At 53.5% G+C, this 13648-nt stretch overlaps 5 protein-coding genes across 5 annotated transcripts; 3 read left to right on the top strand and 2 right to left on the bottom strand.

The window, feature by feature from the left end:
* Nucleotides 1–1218: 1218 nt before the first annotated feature.
* On the top strand, nt 1219–1833 carry INS49_010786 (uncharacterized protein; the record flags this gene model as incomplete). Its single annotated transcript, XM_043171509.1, has 4 exons — nt 1219–1282; nt 1354–1400; nt 1456–1542; nt 1600–1833. 4 exons carry the CDS (start codon nt 1219–1221, stop codon nt 1831–1833), a joined length of 432 nt encoding a protein of 143 aa, XP_043023254.1.
* Nucleotides 1834–2511: 678 nt separating this feature from the next.
* Nucleotides 2512–3742, bottom strand: INS49_010785 (uncharacterized protein; the record flags this gene model as incomplete). The annotated part of the gene is made up of 3 exons (XM_043171508.1): nt 2512–2969; nt 3108–3363; nt 3455–3742. 3 exons carry the CDS (start codon nt 3740–3742, stop codon nt 2512–2514), a joined length of 1002 nt encoding a protein of 333 aa, XP_043023253.1.
* Nucleotides 3743–4637: 895 nt separating this feature from the next.
* Nucleotides 4638–6425, bottom strand: INS49_010784 (uncharacterized protein; the record flags this gene model as incomplete). Its single annotated transcript, XM_043171507.1, has 4 exons — nt 4638–4662; nt 4766–5289; nt 5375–5756; nt 5812–6425. The coding sequence occupies 4 exons, from the start codon at nt 6423–6425 to the stop codon at nt 4638–4640; spliced, it is 1545 nt and encodes a 514-aa protein (XP_043023252.1).
* A 1573-nt stretch (nt 6426–7998) lies between these two features.
* Nucleotides 7999–8564, top strand: INS49_010783 (uncharacterized protein; the record flags this gene model as incomplete). Its single annotated transcript, XM_043171506.1, has 3 exons — nt 7999–8103; nt 8182–8192; nt 8261–8564. The coding sequence occupies 3 exons, from the start codon at nt 7999–8001 to the stop codon at nt 8562–8564; spliced, it is 420 nt and encodes a 139-aa protein (XP_043023251.1).
* Nucleotides 8565–9565: 1001 nt separating this feature from the next.
* Nucleotides 9566–13553, top strand: INS49_010782 (uncharacterized protein; the record flags this gene model as incomplete). Its single annotated transcript, XM_043171505.1, has 2 exons — nt 9566–10147; nt 10209–13553. The coding sequence occupies 2 exons, from the start codon at nt 9566–9568 to the stop codon at nt 13551–13553; spliced, it is 3927 nt and encodes a 1308-aa protein (XP_043023250.1).
* Between the last annotated feature and the right edge of the window lie 95 nt (nt 13554–13648).

The following is a 13648-nucleotide window of genomic DNA, read 5'->3' as shown; positions in this document are numbered from 1 at the left end:
CGATCAAGCTTCCTTTGAATAATATTGTGTCAGGTGATTCTCCACAGAGAGTGTCCCTCAGTTTCCCAAGAATAGGAAAGATGATGTGGCCACCCCGAGGAGCAGACAGTGCTACTACCTACCCAGCTACCTACCCAGCTAACTAGGTAGGTCCCAGGGGCAGAGAGCAGTGGACATCGCCAGTGGATGCTGATCTCCCGGTAGATCGCCAGGCACCAGAGAGTCATGTGATGACTATCCGAAGGGCCAGGACTCAAACATCCAAATCTGGGTAGAACAGTATATCGATACCAATGCCAGTCATTAGTCCTTCACTCTGAGTGCTTTGAAATCAATTGGAAATTTGGATGCGGCGGATGAAAAGAGCACTCTCTACCGCAGAACACTTTTAACGCATCATGTAGACAGTACATTCTTCAAGCTACCTCGTTTGGATTTCCTCACAAGGGCCAGTGTATTTGGTCAAGTTCAGTGTTTGCAGGTAGATTCTGTGTTCAATCGAAGCCCGATCCACCAAACTGTCTTCCAATGCGATGCATGTGTAATGGATGCTCAGGTGCTCGTAAGTGGGATCCTCATGACGAGGTGTCTACTCAAGGAGAAAAGGCGTGTTGAGCTGATAAGAAAAGCTACTGAATCGAAACTTCACCTTTAGACATAGGCTGGTTGTCCGTCGCGGGCTGCGATTTGGCCGGAATGAGCCGTGGTGTTTGGTCTTCGTCCGCTCCAACTCCGGAAGCAAGGCCGGGGTTTAACCCGGGGCGTACATACGTGCCTAGGAAAGCGTTTGCTGCATTCTCCATGAGCAACCAAAGAAGGATCCAGGGTACGTAGTGATAGCTTGCGACAATGATGTACTTACTTTGCCTTTGTTGCGGCACCATCTCTGCTTAAGGCTGGTCGATGTGAAGACCACGAATCGGGCAGAGGCGGGTGGTGGTGGTGTTTGGGGCTGGCACCTGCAAAAACGTGGGGACCAGGCCACCATGGACAATGGTGGGGCAAACATTTCATAGGCTGCCCCACCGGCTGACTCTCGCATGGACCCATTCCTTCACGCGCCTTACCCAAACCTTAACTGACTTCAGCCTCAACCACAACCAGCCAGCTCTCTAACATCCAGCCGTCATCGCCAAAGTGCATTTAACCTTCAGCCTCTCCTAACGCTTTCACACTTCGTTTACCAACAGGCCCGTACTGTGAGAGCAGCGACACATCATGGGATCCGTAGTCCTTCCCCATCTGCCCTCAGGCTGGCACGTTGACCAAGCAATCCTTTCAGGTTCGTCTCACTCTGCTGCCGCCACCCAAGCCATCCTGGCTCACTGTTCCACATACTGACTGCCACCACAGAGGAAGACCGCCTGGTCGTCATCCGTTTTGGACGTGATCATGACTCAGTAAGCAGGACAATCACTCTCACATCACTCTCACACAAAAGCTGACCCCAAGCAGGACTGCATGCGGCAAGACGAGGTGCTTTACAAGATAGCCGACCGCGTCAAGAACTTCGCCGCCATCTATCTCTGCGACATCGACAAGGTAAGTCTCCCACAGAAAGCAGATTCAGGTGTGAGATTTGGCTCTAAGTGGTCGCAGGTCCCCGATTTCAACACCATGTACGAGCTGTACGATCCCTGCACAATCATGTTCTTCTTCCGCAACAAACACATCATGTGCGATTTCGGCACCGGAAACAACAACAAATTGAACTGGGTGCTGGATGACAAGCAAGAGCTCATCGACATCCTCGAGACAGTGTTCCGGGGCGCCAAGAAGGGGAGAGGTCTGGTGGTCAGTCCGAAGGATTATAGCACGAGACACCGTTATTGAGCACTTGGGCAGTCGTCTCAGCAAACAGAAACTTCGCAAATTATTTGGAGTCTAGCAGGAACTAGGTACCTCGTCAACACCGAAAGGACTTACGAGTCGGGTCTCTGCGGTGGTATCATCATGGAATGGAAATCATGATAATGCAAAGCACGATATTGGTGACAAAGCAGATCGCCTTCAATACACATGACTCTTTGCAGTCGACCTGAATTCAGACTCCCGTATGAAACTGAATCATCGTTCAAGAAATCCAAAGCGGATAGCGGAAAGGGGGATCAGACCTTACACAGCAACGAACCGGTACCTCGTCAAAAGGAAACAACATCAGAGCTGCCGGTAATATCAGTGAATTATGCAGTTTTGAACACACAATGTATCACGATTACATCTCTCCAGACTGCACCTTAGACAGATCTCGAAGCTAACAGCATATATAGACAGTGCATGGCATCAAGGGCTCCCTTCCTTTTCTAGCCTCTCAGAATGTTGTGAATCACAGGAACCTCGGAACCTCGTTGCAATCATGGCAGATACCAAAATTGAATCAATTGGATGCATTATAAGAAACAACGAAAATGAGAATTTACATCATAAGCCCGCTAAGCAGCCAAGTACACGCCTCAATATTGAGCTTCAATTTCAAGGAGACCCAATCATTCGAAAAGCCTATCCCTTTGCTCAATGCCCTTTCACCGCCTCACCCAGATTCTTCTTGAACTCCTCAGAGAGACCGTTGATATTATCCAGGAACGCGTCATGCTTCACACTGTCCCACACGCCCTGGATCCTCTTCTGTGCCTCTGCACTCAGCGGGCCCTTTCGGATGCCGGCCACCGTGCCCCTGAGCTGCGCCAGGCTCGACGCCCCGATGATGACGGCGTCGCCCTTGGCCCCGTCGAGGATCGAGTTGTGGACCGTCCAGCGGAAGGCCAGCTCCGCCGGCGGGATGCCCTCCGACTTGGCGATCGCTCCCCACTCGTCCAGCGCGCCGAGGATCGTGGGCCGGTCGAGGTACAGGTGCTTGTAGAGCTTGCCGATGAAGCTCTCGGGGTCCCACCGCCCCTTGCCCTCCTTGAGCTGCTCGGGGGTTTTGGCTAGGAAGCCTCCCGCGATTGGGCTGTAGGCATAGAAGGCGACTAGGACGGGCGGGGTCGGTTAGCGGTGTTTTAATCACGGCATGTAATGCATAGATGGAAGCACGGAGCGGAAAGGCTTTCGCCTGTGACAAACACGTGCCCCACAGTGTTGTGTTGTGACCGTTGTGAATTACTTACTGTTGTTCTCGCGGAGAATGGGGAAGAGCTCGGTTTCAGGCAGACGCCCCACTGCGTTGTAATTGCCCTGGTACACCGTTGGGAGCACAAAGCCCCGCTCCCGACAGATCCGCAGAACCTCCTTCACCTGGTCCGCGTCGAAGTTTGAGATGCCAAATCTGCGGAAGGCCCCAGATTTATACAGGGCGTCGATACCCTCCAGTGTCCCCTCAAATGGAAGGCGAGTGTCCGGATTATGGAGATAGTAAACATCGACCTATCGGGACAAGATTTAGAATGGTGACTCTCTGGCTAAGAGTCAAGCCTCGCTTGCGCTCAAGAGGAGGGGGAGGGGGGTAGGAACGGACCTGCGAGGTGGCAAGCTTCTTCAAGCTCTCCTTCCCGGAAGCGATCACGACGTCTTTGGTAGAGGGCTCAGGGTTCATAACTCCCGGATGTTTCGTGTCGATCGTGAATTTGCTCGCCGCCGCCCTTTCACCGAGAAAGGTCTCGGACTGGCCATAAAGGGCAGCTGTATCAATGATCTTGATACCAAGCTCCCCGAGGAGGTCCAGATATGCCTGGGTCTCGTCGGCAGATTTGACGTATGGGGGACTGAAGGTCCCGCCTCCGAAAACAATAGCAGGTGTCGCCATGGTTATTTTGATTGTACAAAACGCTGCTGTTAGATCTGTTGAGTGTGCTGAATCTTAAACAAGACCAAGCTGGTTTGCTTCATGTGATATTGGCGAGGTGAGTGAGCTAAACTTTATATTCATGTGAAAGCTAACCCATGCGAGGTCCTGCACCCCAAGTTTACTTAATTCTCACGTGTGCCCATTCCTCTTACGGAGTCCTCGACGATTCGTGCATCCTTACTGCCTAATTTTTTAGAATGTTCCATCGCGTTTGCGTATAGAGACAGCTCCAGACAGCTCACGGTCTTACGAATCTGTCCGAGGATGACAAATGCCGGCATGATTGGTCCGAGACGTCGTGGCGTGCTAGTGCAAGCTCACTTGGATGAGCCTTCACATCCACAGGAAGCGCGGGAGCGGCTGGAGCGGGCGCACTTGACGCGCATCAAGCGGCCGCTCTGACACATGCTCCTGGTTATCCCCACATATCATCCCGCAGGAATTTGATTTGGAAGCACGGGAAAGTCTCCGATGACAAGGGTCTCCCATATGTTTGAAGCGTACTCGTACTCTCCTGCAGGTCGCAGTCTTGGCGGTTCACATTGGTGTACACGTATATAAATGATTCAATGTCGTCCCATCTCATTGGGGAGTGGCTCAGAAAATGGGAAAATCAATCTGTTAAAGTGGAGCCAGCTTGATCTGGGCTTGACTTCCTACCAAGGTATGATCGGCAGGGATCCCGGCGTTTTGCAAAGGTATTTGAAGTAAATAAATGGCCGAGGAAGTCCTGCGCTGTGTAGTCACTTTACGATATCTTCTAGATTGGAGAGACGCTGTGCGGGTCGCTTGCCGCGGCAGAAGACCAATCCTATCACCCTTCTAATCTAGGTGGTCTAGATGCGGTAGCCTCTTAAATGTCGTAGATGTTGCTGTCACTGCGAATAGTTAGCAAGCGAGCTTTCGAGGCAGCAGTCCCGTCGCAGGAAGGCAAGGAGCAACGAGGTGGAGAGAGCATAGGGAAAGGACACCGCCACTTACAACTTCTCTCCGAACTTCTCCCTTCCTTCAGCATCCTTATTCACGAAGATGCTCACGCTGCACTGCCCACAGACGAACTCGCCAAATCCGTCCTGCCCGATCTCAACCTCGCGGTCACTCCACCCAAGCACGTCCGTCCACTTTTCACCAGCATGCATCTCGCCGACGTGCATCCTCTTGGATCCGGCGCCGGCATTGGACAAGACGACGGCGCACCCGAACCGGCGGTCCCACGTGCCGTAGCGCACGAATCCCAGGCAGGTCGCGTAGTCGAAGTAGTCGGCCTGCTGGCCGTAGGCGTAGAGCTTGCGGGCTAGGGTGAGCTTGGGGAGGATGCCGCCGCACGAGGGCGGGAAGGACTGTTTCTCGCCCTTCGGGTCGACGCCGTACAGGTCCCCGTACCAGACGCAGGGGTACCCCGTGTCGCGGAGGAGGATGAGCGAGTAGGCGAGCGGCTTGAACCAGTCTGCGATCTGGGCCTCGAGGGCCTGGTAGGGCTGGGTGTCGTGGTTCATCACGAGTGTCTGTGTGGGGGTGGTCAGCTTGTATGTACGGCTGGAACAGGAGACACTCGATGTGAAAAATGGAAAGGAATGACTGGAGACTTACCACAGCACAGATTGGCGCAGCCTGCACAAGGGTGTCATCAAAAATCTTGCGCATGTCTGCGCCGTCGCCCTGGCTGATCTGGCTGAAGTTATAAACCAGCGGCGCGTCGAACAAGGTAAACTTCCTGCCCATGCGGTCGAGGTAGCTCTCCATGTCCTGGAGGCTGTCCTTCCAGAACTCGCCAACGACAAACCAACCCTCGCCGTAAGACTCGTCCATATTGGTGATGAATTTGCGCAGGAAGTCCTCGCTGTAGTGCTTGATGGCGTCGAAGCGGAACCCCTTGAGAGGGAGCTGAGACGCCAGCCACTTTCCCCAGTTGAGAACGTCTTCCTGGACTTCTGGGTGATCATAGTCGAGATCCGAACCCATGAGAAAATCACTGTTCCGAAATATTAGATCGGGCTGGTGATGTGAACAGGATCGGTGTTACTCACTAGTTGCCCTTCTCGGTGTCGACATCTCCATCGTCGGCCCAGCCCTTGACCTTGTCGCCCATGATCTTGTAGATGGCGTTCTTCTCGTTCTTGGCGTTGAAGTCGACGCCGCTGAAATGATACCAGTGGTACTTCATGTTGCTGTACTTGCCACGCCTCCCAGGAAACGTGTAGCCGACCCACGCCTCGATCTGGTAGGTATCGCTGATGTCCTTGTTGCGATCCTCCTGGTCAACTTCCTTCGCATCGCACTTCTCCTTGCGATCGGCTGCAAACTTGTGGTTCAGGACTGCATCCCAGTAGATACCGACGCCGTTATCCTTGGCTGTGTTTGCCATTCTGACCAGCTCCTCCTTGGAGCCCCATTTGGTGGGGATGGTGCCCTTCTGGTCAAACTCTCCCAGGTCGTACAGATCATAGATATCATAGCCATTGCCATCCTTAGAGGAGCCCTTGCACCCCGGTGGGACCCAGATGTTGTCGATACCCCATTGCTTGAGTTGAGGTATGTGCTTCTCAAGGCGAACCCAGTGCTTCTGGTCAGCAGGCACATACCACTCAAAGCCCTGCATCATGGTCATGTTCTCCGGCGTTGGCTTCTGTTCGTCTCCCATCTTGGCGGCTTGCAGTGACACTCTGACTGCCTACAATGATAGTGATAGGGAAAGAGCACCTGGGCACTTGAGCGAATTGAATGATTGATTGAGTGATTTCTGAAGCAAGCTGGGATATAAAACCTGGCTCACCGCCGACGAAACTTGTAACGAAAGGTCTTTGCCCTCCATCAGCTCTCCCGCCCGCTAGCACAGCGCTTATCGTTGGAGAGGTGACATCCGGCCATGATGGTGCCCTCCATAGCCTGGAAATTAACCAGAACAGGCTTACGTGGACAAGGTTCCTGGCGCTACAGACAGCCAGACCGTCAGAGCTTCCAGGTTTCCCGCAGGACCATCCCGGCGAACCTGAATTCAAGTCACTCAACCACACGAGCCAAGTGCCAGCGTGCAAATATGACTGGCAGGGACAATGCTGTTGGTCAAACGGTAGTGCTGGGTTCCCGTCAGCGGAAGCTTGGAAAGCTGGGATGGGGTGATGCACTGCATGAGGTGACGTCGGGTGGCATTGATAAGACTGCTTCTAGAGTGTCAGCAATTGATGAGTTCGTAGATGGCGTTTGGACGTGATTCAAGGTCGCTGGGCCTCTTAATAGGCAATATGACAACTGCAGAATTCCAACACCACAGCAAGCTGTGTTCCCTGGAGGTCGTTGCTGGCCAGATGTTTAAACTGTGCGACCTCCTCTTCTCCATCCCAGGAGAGCACAGGCCAAAGCCACAGAAGCCAGTGACGTCATGTCTGAACGCCCCGTTGGCTGCTGATGAAAAGAAGCAGATCCATCAAGACAGCGAGATGCAGTGCGGAATGGGAGGCTTCTGATCAAGCATTTCGGCCCCAATAATATGTATGGAGTGATGATCCACATGTCGAGATGGGAATCCGTATTTGAAGCGGATCCACAGTGGATTCACGAGCAACAATCCACATGCTTGAATATCTGCGAACCGTGTACAAGTAGAGCTCGCATGGTCAGGAAAATCACAAATCCTGCAGGCCCAGGGATTGACCAAAGATGGTACTATATTGCAACTATGTTCAGTGAAGATACATTCACTGGGCAGCCAGGCTGCTGGAATTGACTGACGCGGTCTGATCTGACAGCTCCATTGACTTCTTCCGCCTAAGTTCTCGAACATTGAATGGGGCCAACTTGCCAACAGCGGCTCTCAAAGTCGCAGGGCCGGATATAGCTCCTAGCATGCCTTCTTGGGTCCAGTTACATTGATTAAAGACTGGGAGACGAACCGATATCGGCACAATCTAATCTTATCTGATCCATCAGTGGGCTCATCTACGACAAATAGAATACCTAACTCCGACTCAGATATTCTTACTTGCTGAAGATGCATTGATAACTGGGGCAACAGTAACATGGTGGCTTCAACGGTTCCCAGATACCCATTGTGATCCAAGTCTCGGCCGAGGACTCCTCGGCGAGAACTCAAAGTCTCCTGAGTGAGTTGAAGACTGACGTTTTCAAAAGTACAAATAGACAGTTCGACTCCCGTCCCAAAGACCTCAAATCACTCCAAGCAACTCCTCTGTCCTTCAGCAGCCCAGATCACAACAATGAAGCTGTTCTCTGCCGCTCTTTTGGGCCTGATGGCCTTGACCACCCTGGCTCAGCCCACGGAGTCTACCTCTCCCAACCTCCAGGCCCGCGACCAGGACGATGTATGAAGTTGCCGTTCAGACTCCCATGACCTTGCAAGTGTGACATTCTAACGACACCCTCTAGTTCCGCGGGCTCAGCAAGCGCTGCTGTATCAACTGCGACAACCCCTACGCCACCTGTTGAAGGATATAAGGCTTGATCCGCTGACGGATTAAGCGTTCGCTTTTTCCACACCACCTGCAACCCCAACGACAAGCGCGAGGCCGTCGAGACCGAGGGCGAGGCCATCTTCGGCACCGAGAAGCGGTGTTGCATCAACTGCATGAACCCATGCAGCAACTGCAGCGGCAAGGGACCCGGCGGATCGACCTGCGGGACCAAGCGCCGGGACGAGGACCATGCCGAATGGCCCGCCAAGCGCTGCTGCATTCTCTGTGACAACCCTTACGCCCATTGCCGTTCCATGGACAAGCGTGAGGCTGTTGAGACTCTTGAGGATGCTCTATTTGAGTCGGCCTAGAGGGACTCATACCGGTGGTTCCATGTATATCATAGTGAAGGTTGTGAATTTTACTTACCACCGACGGTCATTGGCGTCCGATCCGATGCCGAGCTCTGACCGTGCATGGGAATTCTTCAGGCAGGTCATGCTTCATTGATTGAACGAAATTCTACTGTACATATGACGAACAACAGATATTTTCTCAAATTTTTCTCTTCCATATTAGTCTGTATATAGCCGACGATGTCACTGTTGGAATGTATCTGGAATGTATCTCATTCGCTTGCACGATCATCTGTTTAAGAAGCGTCGAAAAGCAAGCATGACCACTGAACCTACTTGGGTACCTGGAGGGCACCTGGATACCCTCAACCGTTCAAAGACAATATCATATGAGGACCAATAAAGTTCCAAAATATTTCAGGCGTTCGCTTATAGAAGCAGTGACATTTCATTTCACGATCTTTGTTTCTGTGAGCTGAATGCACTGAGGGCATAGAAATGACGTTGCAGTATGGACTGGACCCACCAATGGACGGAGCGAGGCTTCTCCCCGCCGCCGACCCGTTTCGGTGGGGAGCTACCCCCATGTCGCGTTCCCGAACAGGAAATCCCCAGCCCCCCCAAACCCAGGCGGTCTCCTGGCAACGGAAGGCGCATGTCAACACGAGGACGCGGTTGCCCAACGGTGACAGCCACCGGGCCACTGACAGCTGTCCACGCATGCAGCAACAGCCCCGGCCTGGGAGAGAGAGACTAGCCTCTCCTTGCCGGATCGATTCGCTTAACGGCCTTCGAAAAGTCTCGTCTCCATATGCCTGCCTTTGATCCCCGTTGCTCCAGCCGCTGCATTTGCATTGCCTCGCCTGATACGTACCTGTCGCGTATTTACTTATCTTGAGATTTCGTTATTAGGCTGAGACTTTCTTCTCTTTTCCCTCCCGACCCATCTAATGCCCAGAGAAACTCCAGACCCAGATTTCAAGATACACGTCGACTAAGACTGCTTGAGTCCAATAATGGAGGAAGAGAACCACACCAGCCAGCCCACCGACTCGGTGGAGAAGGCGGCCGATCAACCCGAGGCCCAAAACATTCCAGTCGGGGGAGATGCACATGCTACGGCTGCACCCGAGACCGCGGAAGCCCCTAACGTTCCAGCCGTTGACCTGGAGGATCCTACCACTACCACTGCCAACGACACGGCAGACTCAGACGGCACGAAAGAGGCACTCGACAATGACGAGGCGCAGCCAAGTGCTGAGGACCCACTTGAGGAGGACTCACACATAAGCCTGCGTGGAGAGCCAGAGTTCGACTCACATGAAGAGCCATCAATCCAAGAAGAACCCACACAAGAAGATCACTCGGAGGCGGATGTTCACGAAGACACAGAGAACGGACAAGATGGATCGTCATCATCTGCCATTGCCGACGCACAACACGATCATCCCGAAGAGCCCACCCTCGCCTCTGACCCAAACGAAAGCCACGACGCATCTGAGCTCGAAGGCACAGGCGACGATAACGAGACACGAGATGGAACAGAAATCTCGTCAAGGAGAAGTTCGGGAGCATCCGATCTGCAGAGGCGCCACTCCGTGAGGACAGAGGCATTGATCCAAGCTGCTGCCCGAGCTGTTGTCGATGAGGGAACACAAGGAGGACGAGACTGCACAAGAAGAGCAAGATAGTGCCGACGAGTCCGTCATGAGCTCCGCAAATGATACCGAAGACCGGGACACGACCATCCACGGGGATTTGGATCAGAATGGTCCAAGTCGACCCGAGTCTTCTGCTTCCCGGTCCGTTCATTCTTCAGAAGGCGATGCCGCTGAGAACAGCTCGCATAACAGCACAGAGGACGACGTGTTTAGTGATCGCAGCCCTCGCACGTCCATCCATTCCTCAGATGAGCACTACGATGGCGATTCGGTCGAGGCCATGACTGAGAAGGGCGACCAGTCCCCTTACGTGCGATCCCGTGTCGCCTCTGGCGTGTCCACTTCCGATGCCTCGGTCATATCTGAGCAGTCTCGGCTTTCACGTTACGACAAGGAGGACTTTTTTCCAACCTCACGTACCAATAGACCTGCATTCCGAAGTCCGTCTTCAGTTCGGGCCATGCAGATGTCATCCCCCACACCATCCATTTACTCATCACCTACTCGTTCTGCCAAGAGGCAGCATGGCTTGCCCACAATCTCAAGGCTCGGGAGTCCATCGGTGTCGGCTCAATACCCGCCTAAAGGGCGATCAACGCCGACACGATTCAAGCGACCAGAGCCAGCGCCGCTGGTCCTGCTTCACGTCACACTGCTCCCACTTCGCTGGGCTTATGGAGAAGTGGTGAATTATTTCGAAAGCAAGAAAATACCACCGGTCTCATTCTCCAGCGAGGGGGTCAAGAACCTGCGTGGAGCCTGGCGTCAGCTGCAGGATCGCCTTGGTGACACTGAGATGGAACGAGGCATCCTCCTCCCCCACCCTCAGAATGACTACGAAATTCTCGAGGAGCGTCTCTTAGAGGCCCTTGAGCTGCCTTTGCGACGCCGAGCCCGCATCCTGGAATGTGGTCATTATCTGGGACCTTCGAATGAGATGACGCCCAGTTCCGACCTTGAGGACGATTCGGAGGACACTAGCGATACTGAAGATTCTGAAGCCAGTGGCAAAAAGGAGAAGAGACATTGGTGCAAGACCTGCCGTGGAGACATCAAATACGAAGAGCTTGGGTCGGAAAGGGTCTTCCGCATCAAGGTTTACGCTAGCAACGGGCTTATGAGTCCTGGTGCTTGGGAAGCCTGCTGGAAGGAGATGGAGCGAGTTGACATTGAAGTGGAGCCCATCACTGGCTCACCCCTCCAACAGGAGCTGTCCAAGCTTGGTGCCCTGTTCGACCAGGAGCACCAGCAACGCCTCGATCAGCAGGCCGAAGAGCAAGAGCGTCTGCAGTTTGAAGAAGAGCAGCGCCTTCAGATGGAGGAAGAGCGACGTCAACAATTGGATGAAGAGCGCCAGCAGCTGGAAGCTCAACGCCAGCAATTCGAGGAGGAGCGACGCCGTTCTCTGGAAGAATCACAGAAGAAGCTCGAAGAAGAACGCCGACAAGCCGAGAAAGAGCAACGTGAGCGGATCGAGCAAGAGCGTCGGCAAGAGTTTGAGGAGGAGCGCCAGCTATTGGATGCTCAACGACGGGAATTCGAGGAGCAACGCCAAGAGCTTGATAGCCAACGAAAGATGATCGAACAAGAGCAACGGCAGCATCTTGAGGAGGCTCGACGCCAAGAACTTGAGGAAGAGCATCGGCTGCTTGATGAACAGCGCCAGCAACTCGAGGAAGCACGCCAACAATTCGAAGTGGAACGACGCCAGCGTCTTGAAGAGGAAGAGCTCAGACGGCTGCAAAGGGAAGAAGAGGAGCAGAAGCAGCTCTCTTCAGCACGCTCTATCTCTCGCTCGTCATTCGTGGAGGATGACCTAGCTTCACCGGCTCTCGAGACAGCTAGCTCCACTGATGTCGACGGTCGTCGGCGTGATTCTGAGCGACTCCGAGAGATCTATGGCAGTCATGGTCGAACATCGTCTGAGATCGCAGCCACCAACTCATCACCAGCGATTCACATTCATGTAGGCTCAGGCCGCCAACGGGAAGAGGAGCAGAATTCTCGGCAACTCGCCACCATTCCCGCACCCCGCGACACTGATGTGCAGTCGAGTCAAGTGCACAGTGATACTCGACAGTCAGAGGCCTTTGTTCCCCCACCACCACCGGCATCGCCGTCCGAGCAAGCCTATCACAGACGTGAGGGCCGCCGCAGGTCACTGGACTCTGCTTCTCTTGCAGAGCTAGTGGGCGAGTCGATTAGAATTCTTCTGCAAGACCCCAAGAATGTTGCAATTGCTGTCCTAGTCGTCCTGATTGCTATGCTTGCTGGTCAATTCGCGAAGCGCGATGAGCACGGCGTCGAGCTTTACAAGCCACAGCAGCCTCACCAATATCAGCACCACCAGCTTGACACCCGAGAACCTGTGGGTCAGGTTATCATGAATACGCCTGCCGTGCAGCGCATCGAGACTGTGCCGCCACAGCCAGTTGCAGAGACAGTTTACAAGACTGTGACTGAATCTCCGAGATCTTCAGAGTCCCCGCTGGTGGAGACAATCTACAAGACCATCGTTGAGTCCTCGTCTCCGGTGTCCTCATCCTCCCAGCACACAGAAACTATCTACCAGACGATAGTTGAGCCTCCAGTTCAGGAGAAGCCAACGCCAATTGTCGAGACTGTCTATACCACGGTGACACAATCTTTGGCCCAGCCCCATTCCCAATCAACAAACCAAGCACTCGAGAACGCCCGTGAGTTCACACCCAGAAGCGCCGACCCCAGTACTGTTTTGAACCCCTTGTCCATCGTTTCGGGCGGCGAATCTGGCATTTATGCCTCTTCGCCATCCCCCGCGTCTGAATTTGGATTTGTTGCTGCTTCCCCTTCTTCGACTGCCGAACGCGACATCGAGCCGGAATTTTACTCTAACGAGGATACACTCAAGGCCAACAACAGTGAGGAGGCTGTGATAGAAACCGAGGTCGACCATATCATCACGACGATGTTCCATCCGACTTGTAGCGTGAGTGACAAGATCATTGTCTCGGAGTCTCAGCTACTAGACAACCTCCATCCCGAAATTCCCATGCAACACCCTGCACCTCCCGAGTCTCAGTCAAACTCAATGTCCAATAAAGAAAGTCCTGGGGAAGTGGACCGCGAGCCACTAGCACACACACCTATTGAGCCAGGCACGGTGATAAAGGAACAGTCGCCTCATTCGTCATCTGCTCCCTCATCAAGCATCACAGATGCTGCGATCGATGAGAAAACGGTAGTTAAGATCGCCGAGACAATCACGGAGACCGTGGTTGTCACGGCCACACGGACAAACTTTCAGCCAGAATTGGGCGCCACAGGAGACTCCAGAGCGTCCGAGTCCGACGAGGCAGCGTAGGTGCACCTCGAAGCACTCGTCAAGAAGGACATGGCGAACTTCACTTTTGTGGAGGATGGCCTACACAACGCGAACGATAGATTTGGTATCTGGTA

The sequence above is a fragment of the Diaporthe citri genome (assembly GCF_014595645.1).
Source record: "Diaporthe citri strain NFHF-8-4 chromosome Unknown scaffold_5, whole genome shotgun sequence".
Classification (NCBI taxonomy): Eukaryota; Fungi; Ascomycota; class Sordariomycetes; order Diaporthales; family Diaporthaceae; genus Diaporthe; species Diaporthe citri.
Note: the sequence above shows the minus strand (reverse complement) of the source record. Positions and strands in the feature narration are given on the sequence as shown.